Source organism: Kogia breviceps, chromosome 5 (assembly GCF_026419965.1).
Source record: "Kogia breviceps isolate mKogBre1 chromosome 5, mKogBre1 haplotype 1, whole genome shotgun sequence".
Classification (NCBI taxonomy): domain Eukaryota; kingdom Metazoa; phylum Chordata; class Mammalia; order Artiodactyla; family Physeteridae; genus Kogia; species Kogia breviceps.
Genome location: NC_081314.1, coordinates 88,626,626 through 88,638,235, shown reverse-complemented (window position 1 = coordinate 88,638,235; position 11,610 = coordinate 88,626,626). Strand labels below are relative to the sequence as shown.

General features: G+C 38.6%; 1 protein-coding gene across 1 annotated transcript in view; it reads right to left on the bottom strand.

Annotated features, from left to right (window-relative positions):
* Window positions 1-2,367: 2,367 nt before the first annotated feature.
* Window positions 2,368-11,610, bottom strand: part of LSAMP (limbic system associated membrane protein) — a 650,290-nt gene continuing 641,047 nt past the window's right edge. Inside the window, exon 7 of the mRNA XM_059064609.2 lies at window positions 2,368-5,517. Within this exon, the coding sequence (XP_058920592.1) occupies window positions 5,420-5,517 (98 nt within the window). The 3' untranslated portion in view covers window positions 2,368-5,419. The remainder of the gene's footprint in view (window positions 5,518-11,610) is intronic.

Here is an 11,610-nt window from a genome sequence, read left to right as displayed (position 1 = left end):
TAATATTTTGCTCATCAAGGTATAGGTAACTTACTTTCCTTGGAGCTGTTGAAATGAGACTTCTTAGGTGGTAAGTGAGAGGTAACAAGAAGACACTTGAGAGTTGATGTAACAGACACATGAGCCCTTAGAAGTCCATCCTTCCTGTCTCTCCATTTCCCTTGCTCTGGGGTCAGGTGAGAAAGCTGTGGCAACAGTTGGGAGAAACTCCACTTAGGTCCTGAAGGAACAAAGAGGTGGCCTCCTGTGACCCGAGCAGGATGTGAACCTTTAACAGTTCTGTGGGTCTGCTTCCTTTTGCTGAGACAACCTCATGTTTGGGCAATTAGTCATCCTTTTTCCCATTCTGACCTGTGACATGCTTTGGTTTTTGTTTATTTTTATTTAATTTTTGTTTTCCTTTCAGATTCATAGGTTTAGCTGAACTTGTGCCCTGCATGAAAAATGAAGTTTACATAGTTTATATTATGTACATAAACTACTGATTTACATTGATTTACACATGATTGGTACCTAATTTATTAATCAGCACACGGTATGTAAATGTGCTGAAGGGAAATCAAGATTTTAAAATAAGTTTTCCATGATATCCATAAACATTTACGCTGGTGTAAATGCTAAACCTCCCCCTAACGGTAACACCAGCTTGCTTGCCACCAGGAAAGTCATGTGCGTTGCTGGGTGAAGACAAATTCTTTCTTGAATATCAGTTGGCCACATTTAACAACATAGCTGCAAATGAGAATAGTTTACTTCTCTTCTACTGTATGCACATAAATGTAAACTCCATTTTGCCTTTAGTGAGACGTTTACAGATATTATGCCAACCGTTCTGGAAAATTTACACCACTGGAGCAAATGCAGTCTTTGGAGAAGTATTTTAAACACTTAAGTAAAGGAGCCTTCCTAAATTGGATTTGCATTTCTTAACTCAGGGTTTTTATTTAACAATTTTTGTGGTGTGTTTAATATTTGTCTTCAAAATATTAATAGTTTTTTTTTAGGTCAGGTATAGCATTGCACTTATATTTCTATAAAAACATGATAGTTATTAGGAACCAAGACTAAATACAGGCTGAAAGGTTTTAAAGTTGAAGAGAAAAATAAGGCCATGGTTATTCCCATGGAACATGGTCCATAAGCAAATTCCTTTTAAACAAATCATTACAAAGTAGAAAAACGGGGCTCCATGTCTTTCTAAATGAAGCATAGCTCTTTTTTAAAACCAAATTCAGTACTTTTCTTCCTTTTAAGTTTAAATCATTATTCTAGATTTGTTTTATAATACATACAATATTGTAAATATAGCATCTGTAAAGATAAGATTTAAAAAAAATACATACACATATATATTATTTTTCCACAAATAATTCAAGACCTGCAAAAAACAAAATGGGAAATTCTGGGACACAAGCCAACAGAAACAGTCAAACCACAACTAACGTGGGGATGGAATCTATGATTCTGGAACGGTTAAGAAGCTAATAACTTAGTAGGTAATAACTGAGAAACAGTTTCATGCTGAGGAGTTTAGTTTTTGTGTGCAAAGGAGGTAAGTCCATTTTTGGAGGAGAAACAGAGTTTTGTTTCTGTCCTCCAAGAACATGAAAATCACGAGTACTTTTACAAGGTCTCTATGAATAGCCCCAATTGTCTGAAGATGTAGTAAAAAAAAAAAATGCTCAGGGCGAGGGTGACGTCTGTCTGATTTGGAAGAGAAGGCAAAGGTCAATGGGACAGTTCCTCCCAAAGGAAAATGAAAGGACTTTTCCCTAAGCCTTAGTTCTTTTAGAGAAAAGGGATTTTATGTCTCAAAACTAGTAAGACTGTTCTTCCCACAAGGCAAAACGTTCTGGTGAACAATTGCACAGAGGATATAATTCTGCAGTTGTAAAACCTAGGATAGTTTTCATTCTTCAGGAACTGCCCTTGGTCAAGGTCTTTTCCGCTTTAGTTAAGTGCAAATCAGGTCTAAGGATTTTCTTTTCTGAATGGTAGAGTTTCACTTTGCATACAAAGGACATTAAATATATTAGCCATTCCGTTTAATTGATGTATTTCACTCCTTTCAGTATACTGTTTCCAACCAGTTGGTTCTTTTCATTGTAGGGTTTCAAGCTTTGATTACCAATGGACAAAATTCTTGAAGAGGTTTATAGCACTGTGATGAACTAAATTCCAAGAATTCCCATGTTTAAACTTACTCTCTTGGTGTCAGTTCTCTGGCTTCTACCTTTTTCCTGACTTTCTCCAAACTATGTTTTCTTCCAGTTTTCACATTGTTTAAAAACATCCTCAAACCTATGAGGTTTCTGGGGTCAATGATTGCTCTGAAACAGGAGACAGGACAAAATACCCAGATCCTACCAGAGATATAAGCAAACACCACAATATTCAATACATGTTTAATTATGCTTGATATACGGACCATTATAATAAAACGCAGGGAACAAATGGTGCTGACATGGCAAAGACATGCCTTTCAATGGATAATCTCCTTCCATAAAGCCAAGACCTTGTCCTTAGGATAAGGTAGAGACAATAAGAAATCTAGGTGTATGATTAAGTTCTGTGACATGCCACGGGGATCTGTTCTTGAAATTGATACTAATCAGAATTAACTCCTATTACTTTTCTCTTCTTATATATCTTTAAATTAGCATGCACTCCACTACAGCTTCCACTTAAGGATGCAGCTGACTCTTCAATATATGGGAAATATTGATCATTAAGGATGATAAGCTTTTATTCCTGTACTAAGAAGACTAAACTGCTAGGGAAATCCCTGATTGTCAATAAATTGATGCTGCATAGGAATATGGCTCGCTTTCTCTATATTTTAGTAGCTATCATCTTGGATAAGAATGTCCGTCCTATATCAGGATCTGCCACAAATACTTTTACCCACCACCAAGCCCAATGTGTCCTTCTATTTCATGTCTAAACTGCAAAATCATAAAAGAAGTCTGGTGCTAAGCTTTTAAAACAAACAACAGAATTCCTTAGAAGAGAGTAAGATTACTGCTCATCAAGGAGATCATTACCTTCAAAGATGAGATTCATTGTAAAGAGCCTTCAATTAATAAAATCTATTAAGATAAATTTCATATTTATTTATTTATTTTTCTTTCTTCCTTCCTGCCCTCTTTCCTTCCATCCTCCCTATTTTTTCCTTTTTCTTTCTCCCTCCCTTTCTTTCTGTTTCTTCCTCCCTCTCTTCCTTCCTTCCTTTTCTGATTTACGGTTATGAAGTTTCCTGTTTTACATCACATAACAGCTATTTTCCAGGTTCTAAGACTTGGTGAGGTACCATATTTGGCTCTGCTGAAATACATTCAATTATGACCTCAGTAACAATCCTCTGTCCTTTCACTGACTGAGCTATTTCCAATGCCTCCTATCTAAGGGAAAGCAATGGTTGGTGTCCTGACAAAGATATGTACACACAGAGAGCCAGATCTCTCTGTAAGGCTTTTCCTAAGAAAATCCTTCTGGTGTGGTGGTGATGCCAAGCTTTGTGGTATGTATGTAAGTTTTGCCTACATGATTACAAGTTTCTCAGCTCTTCTGGTGAAGAACTCACATTTCAGCGTTAATGGCAAGATGACTCTTGTAGATGTAAACTTAAACACTATATCCCCCACTGTATCTTTTTCAGGAGACTAGAAGCCAAGACTGAGTAGGAAAGATGGAATATAATGCCGTTCCTAGTGGCCAGCCCTAAGATAATGATGGAATGCTATGAACAGTGGTGATGCAAACACCATCAGTGGATTAGAAGGGAGATGATGTGGGCCACCCAATAAAGTATTAGCCTAAAACACCAGGACAGAGAGCTGCAAAGGAGCACAAGGAGGGGGTTCCTTTTTGTTGTGGCTAGTGCTTTGTAGTGGGGCTGTGATAGTATTTCTACCATATGAGTAGGGACCTGGGCATCTGTACTTCTCCTGCCTTCCTCACTCTCACTGTATTTTATCTGAAATAGGGAAAATCTCTGCTCAGGGATATCCATGGGGCAAATGCAGTGTTATTTGAAGATTGGAGAGGGGGCAAACCAGGGCTGCTTAGGATCTCCACGTGGCTCTTCATCCTTTCATTAGGACTTAACACTTGGAGACCTTCCTGCTTCTGGGAATTTGCTCCACACATGCTACTCATTCCTGCGGCAGAGCAGGACCAAGTCCGCAAAAAGCCAGGAAATACATGAATCCCTCAGACGCGGGAAACAAGAGTGAAGTCGGTAAACCTTCTACCTTCGGTCACCTCATCTGCATCACTGATTCTTTCTGCTGTTTGCTCACCCCATCAATAGTAGGCACTTTCACTGACAGTGATAATCTGAGTGACTCTGGACTGGGTTCTGACGACTGCACTGGGAGGAAGATGAGGTTCTGCCCGGAGGCGGGGCCCAGCTTGGGCTGATACACACAGGTCCTGTGACAGCCGTGGATGGGGGAGCGGCTCTGCCCCTGGCTTCCTTCCCACCACGGCCCCAGCCCCTTGTCACAGCCGCATCTCAAGATTACGATGAGGGAGAGTATCTACAGCACAATGAGTCTATGTACACATGGATCATTCCCTCGGCATGCTTTAGAGAGAGGTGCACACGCTCACACACACGTACACCCACGTTGAGAGCGAGAGACAGCACGCACGCGCAGTGGAGAGAATTTAAATGGCACTTCCTAGCGTCTGCGGCGTGACTAGTGCTGGGGGGGCGGGAGGGGGGGAGTGAAGGGACGTGGTGGGGGGAGGATAAAGGGGGCATATCCCGGACAGATGTGGGGGAGACAGAACACACTGGAGGGAAAGGAGATGGTCTTAAAAGTTGGAGAGAGAGTGGAGGCAGGAAAGCCAGGTAAGGCTCAGGGCAGGACTGCATTGATAGTCTGAATGGCTATGAGTCAGCTCAAATAAAAATCAGAATAAAATGATGATGGAAGTATAAACACCAAAGGCAAGACCTGCAAGACCGTATTTTTTCTTTCCCCACAAATGAAAAAAGATGAAGGAAGGATAAAGTGTGTGTGTGTGTGTGTGTGTGTGTGTGTGTGTGTGTGTGTGTGGTGGTGGAGGGTTAATATCCATCTGGTACTTCTTCACTTGTCTTATTTTTACAACATTGGATCTCTTTACCATGATGGAGTCTTTACACAGTATACATTTGCTTAGATATACACATTTCTTCGTAGAACTTTTCCCACCCTGAATTGTACGTCAATTTTTATTGATGGACTTTAAAATTGTTTTAAACGTTGTATCTTCTTCTTCGTTTACTTATTTTCCCTTTCATTTATAAACACACAAAGTTGTGAAATAAACAGTCTCCCCCCATCTCGCTCTCTCTCTCTCTCTCGCTCTGTATCCTGTGTGACACATTTTTGTGTTTTTTGATTATTATTTTTAAACTTTTATTCTGTTAACATTTGCTGAGAAGGCAGAGCAGAGATGCTGCCAGCAGCCACAGTGGTACGGCCAGACTGATGGATCCATTTATTCCTCTCACCGACCCAGGTCCTGCAGTGCAAAAGAGAGAGAGAAGAGAGAATAGTTACATCTGGCCCACTCTATGTCACAGCTCACAGCTGACTGTGTCAGAGGTAAGACTGGGCCATGTACCAGCATCTCAAAGTCAGGGCACTTATATGCAGCCCAAGAAGGGTTCACGATCTTTTCTAAATCCTTCTCTTTGAGCTATAAGTATTTTAAGGGGTATCTTGTGTGATGGAGGAGTGATCTCCTCTTTGCCCGACTTCATCCTGCACGCCCTGCTCTGCACAACACTGCGATGCCAGCACTCATTAAGATTCCAAGCATTGGTGAGGGTCCTTCAGTAGCCAGACACAGGATCCCCCAGCTGATTCATCACAGCATCTCCATCAATAAACGTGGAACCAATCTGTGACCCTCTCCTTTCTCTGGGGTGGGGGGGAAGTAGTAATTATTTATTTGTTAATGGGGAGGGGAATTGTTTCAAAGTAACCTTTATGGCTGGGTGGCACCTTAGCTGCAAGGCAGAAAATAAGTCAACTCATTGTGGAATCTTAAGCAGCAGCAGGGGATCATCTGGTTCAAAGTCTTCATTTGACACTTTAAAAAGAAAAACTAAAGACAATAACAACACAAACAAAAAAGCCTAACAAGGCAGGTCCACAAACCAGAAGCAGAACTAAGGCTTGAACTTGCCCAGAATTCATCCTGGAGGGGCTGTCTGTGGGTTTCCCAGTGCCACCTGAGTTTTCCCAATGTGGACACGATTTGGAGGATGTGGGTGTAGGAATGGAGAGGAAAGTGGGGAAGGGATTTGTGTGCTGACAGAAACAGAATTGAGGTAAACGAAGTAAATGTAGGTCCGAAGAGCTTGTCTCCTATGCTTTGCCTGTTGCATTTTCTCCTTTTATATAGTTCCATTCATTTAGATTCATTACAAGAGAAAAGTATTAGTATTTTTCACACCAAAGACTTTTGAATTTAAGACTGTATGCTTACCAGAGGTAAACCCATGCACATATGGTCACCTTATCTTTGATAAAGGAGGCAAGAATATACAATGGAGAAAAGATATCCTCTTCAATAAGTGGTACTTGGAAAACTGGACAGCTACATGTAAAAGAATGAAATTAGAAAACTCCCTAACACCATACACAAAAATAAACTCAAAATGGATTAAAGACCTAAATGTAAAGCCAGACACTATAAAACTCTTAGAGGAAAACACAGGCAGAACACTCTATGACATAAATCACAGCAACATCCTTTTTGGCCCACCTCCTAGAGAAATGGAAATAAAAATAAACAAATGGAACCTAATGAAACTTAAAAGCTTTTGCACAGCAAAGGAAACGATGAACACGACAAAAAGATAACTCTCAGAATGAGAGAAAATATTTGCAAACAAAGCAACTGGCAAAGGATTAGTCTCGAAATTATACAAGCAGCTTATGCAGCTCAATATCAAAAAAACAAACAACCCAATCCAAAAGTGGGCAGAAGACTTAAACAGACATTTCTCCAAAGAAGATATACAGATTGCCAACAAACACACGAAAGAATGCTCAACATCATTAATCATTAGAGAAATTCAAATCAAAACGACAATGAGATATCATCTCACAGTGGTCAGAATGGCCATCATCAAAAAATCTACAAACAATAAATGCTGGAGAGGGTGTGGAGAAAAGGGAACTCTCTTGCACTGTGGGTGGGAATGTAAATTGATACAGCCACTATGGAGAACAGTATGAAGGTTCCTTAAAAAACTAAAAATAGAACTACCATATGACCCAGCAATCCCACTACTAGGCATATACCCTGAGAAAACCATAATTCAAAAAGATACATATACTACAATGTTCATTGCAGCTCTATTTACAATAGCCAAGACATGGAAGCAACCTAAGTGTCCATCGACAGAGGAACAGTTAAAGAAGATGTGGCATATATAGACAATGGAATATTACTCAGCCATAAAAAGAAATGAAATTGATTTGTTTGTAGTGAGGTGGATGGACCTAGAGTCTGTCATACAGAGTGAAGTAAGTCAGAAAGAGAAAAACAAATACCATATGCTAACACATATATATGGGATCTAAAAAAAAAAAAAGGTTCTGAAGAACCTAGGGGCAGAACAGGAATAAAGACACAGATGTAGAGAATGGACTTGAGGACATGGGGAGGGGGAAGGGTAAGCTGGGATGAAGTGAGAGAGTGGCATGGACTTATATATACTACCAAATGTAAAATAGATAGCTAGTGGGAAGCAGACGCATAGCACAGGGAGATCAGCTGGGTGCTTTATGTCCACCTAGAGGGGTGGGATAGGGAGGGTGGGAGGGAGACGCAAGAGGGAGGTGATATGGGGATATATGTATATGTATAGCTGATTCACTTTGTTATACAGCAGCAACTAACACACCATTGTAAAGCAATTATACTCCAATAAAGATGTTAAAAAAATTAAAATAAATTTTAAAAAAGACTGTATGTATGCTTAGACAATGACATTCAAAATAGAAATTGGTGTCACTGTAATTATGTGTCCCTTGGAAGTTTTGAGGGCACATATGGAGATCAATACGTGTGAATGAGTGTGTGTGTATGTGTGTGTGTGCGTGTGTGTGTTTAAACCTATGATGGTTTGCAAATGCAATGGAAGCATTCTCTGGTATGTAAACATTTCCAAAATTGTCTACAAACATACCAGATCAGATGTAAAATAACACGGAAAATGTTGAACTCAAAAATGTTTTCTTATCTATGTTTTATGTAAGTAATAATAGGAACAACAACAACCAAATACAACCAAGGAACAATTATGTAGCACTTCCTACGAGTACTGTTATAAATGCTTTACAAATACAAGCACACAAGCATGTTATGAGGCAGGTACTCTTGTGAACCCTGTTTTACAGTGAGGTAAGGGAGGCACAGAGAGGTTAAATCCATCGCACATGTTTACACAGCTAGTAAGCAGAGGAGCTGGGGATCCCCCAGGTGGCTGGCTCCAGAGACTTTGCCTGTCACCACTGCACAGTGAGGTTACACAGTGAAGGGGTGCTGGTGAGTCTCTTGTCAAACATTCTGCAAATAAAATCTGGGTTTGTTTAAAACAGTAGCCCAGAACAAACAAAACAACAGGAAGGCATCCATTATCTTTGAAAAAATGATTTTCATTAGAAGATTTTTTTACTAGAATGCCTTCTTGAGAATATTAAAAATATCTCCTAATATAAAAATATGAATATATACAAAGTTTGAACAGCATAGTTACAGGATAAAATGAGTGTTATTATATGTTGAGCTATGGAAACACAGAATAAACAATGTAAATATTCAATCAATTTAATTTTTCTGAATGGCTGTAGGATCATATTAATAAAAGGCACTGTAGCTACCTTCAGGTTCATGTTTTTCATGAGGAATTAAGGTTCAGGAAGATTTTACATCCTGCACAAAGCACCTGATTAGTAATTGTTGACCAGGCCCTAGTGTTTTGAGTCTTATTTCAATGTTCTTCCTAATTCACCTCCCCGCCACCCCATTATTTCTGGCCTTTTGGGACCTTTCAGCTCCTTTAATGGTATCTCCCCAGGGCTTCTGGTCTGATGGCAATGTGTTTCCCTATCATTTTAATTCCTCTTTAGACTTTAGATGTCATGAGCTCTGTGGCACATTTGTTTGGATTAGTATGTCAGTGATATTTCCAAAACAAAGTCTACACACAAATTGAAGCCATACAGGGTTAAGCAAGAATGATTTTTGTTTTGCCCTAGGGATAGTATGAAAACAGAAAGTTTTCAGAAAGACTCAATTCTGCCTATTTTCTTAATCTCATTTTTAGTGCTGGAACAGGCTAGATTATCTTTCAGACATCTTGGAGTTGAGTGGTACCTGGGGGAGTCTGAAAAGTCTCATGTTACTATTTTATTTGAAGGGTAGTAAATATTTGAAAAAACAAAAATGCCATCACTGAAAAATATGATATATGCATATATGAACCTAGATAAACATTTCATATATAACGTTCTTGCTAATGTATGTACACACATATATATGCAGATACCAAGAGAAGTATATTTGTTATATACATACTCATATATACACATGATATACACACATGTTATAGGTCTTTTAATACACATAATTGAGAATTCACTGTTACTTTCACATGCTATTCTACGTTATACATAGGGAATCCCAGTACAACTGTGCTAATAATCTTTAATTTTATCTCTAATAAAATTATTATTACATATTTGAAATGTATTTTGTGGATCTGTTAAAGATATGTTCATCTCTATCAATTACTATTTATTAAGTGCTCTCATATAGCTATTTGATGTGCTTATATGACTTCCTCTTTTCATAATTGGTTTTGATAAAATATAAATAGGCTTGAAAAAGTACAAGGGTAAATGGGTGATAGTTGTGGAATCAACACAAATGTGTGTGCAATTACAGACATGTATATGACTGCATAGGAGACTACTTCAGTTAATGGCTATTTCAGGGAAGAATAATCAGCAAAATCATTAATTATGTTTTAGTTCATAGTTATGAAATTTCTGCTTATTTGTGGAAATGCAAATAATAAATCTTATTTCCCATGCCAGATGGCCACACTCAGCAAGTGCTTTTATATACTGACAGATATAATGAAAGCAAGAGTCTGCAAACATAAATTAGTCTTAAGAATAGATGCGCAAATAGAACCACAATTCAAAAATTGCTACGTTTTTCATATAAGAGACAAAAATCATATCTTGGCATTTAGCCATATCCTATATATGTATATGTGTTTATCTAGTAAACATTCAATAAGCGGTAGCATTATCATTATTGTTATTAACTCTAGAAGTCTGGATTACAGAAAGGCATGAAATACCTGAATCAAAGGCATTGGTTTGTGAACTGGGTCAAGGCTTTTAATGTTTGACCTGAAGGTGCGAAATTTAGCTGCCGCAGGATTGGGAATCTTGAGTCAACACACCAGGTCAAGGTTCTCAGCCCCAGGACAGGATGATAGGTGAGACTCTGTATCAGGGTCGAAGCCCGACCACACGTTGCCATGACAATACTTATCAAAGGGAATTTGTGATTAAGGGTAAGATTGATAAAACATCCTGAAATTTCGGGATCTGAGAATTTGGGGGCAAGTCTTTACCCTACAAATCTGATGCAGGATGCTAAACCAACTGATTTGTCTTTCAGTAAAATCTCAATGAAAGAACAAGGTGATTTTTCAGCACCTGCTTTAGAGAGCGTGTGCTTGGAGACACTTTGTGATTCAATGTGGCCAACATTTATTTCTATTGCTTCTCCTGAATATTTTGAGCTCTTTTCCAGGATTTGGGACCAGATTTATTCAAAATAATCATTAACCATACCCTCAGTGATCACTGGGCATTTCTTCCAGCCACTATGGTATCCAGGTCATTTATAATTTTATTCCTGTACATAGTTCAGCCATACAAGAAAAGAAGAAGGGCTAGATGAGTTTAAGTTTGAATTCTTCTTAGAATTACTAAGGATTGACTGAGTGACTAAAAATAAAACAAAAATATAAACGATATACAAAACAATTGTTAAGCAAAGGAGAAAAATAATCTCCTAAATGTCTCAGTATCTAGATGCCCAGACTGAAGCCCCCCTGTGTCCTGGGAGCCATGTTTAAAGGGAAAAAGACTGACTTTGGCGCCACCTGCTTTCCGTTTTCCACCAGTACAGCTTTCTCTGCATGAATGAATCCACTGGAGATGACAGCCTATAATTTCCAGGCTGGAGCAGATTGGAAGAGGGGATATGTTGATATTTTCTTTGACCCGTGTGTCTTAGAATTAAATTTGGGTTCCTTCTCCATAATTCTTTATGCATTAGCTCCTCTTTCTATAAAGTGAGTCTTGGGTAAAGCTGAAGTATTCTCACAGTGAAGTTGGATTATCATATTTTTTCCATCAAAACAGCATCAAATATTTTGACTTGCAAAATTTTGAAATTTTAGGTCATTACTTAGAATTTCTTTGAATGACATGAGGAATTTTTCTCGTTGGTCTTTGAAAAAAAAATCCTATGCCCTATTTTCCCCTCCACACCAAAGCTCTGTGGTATCAC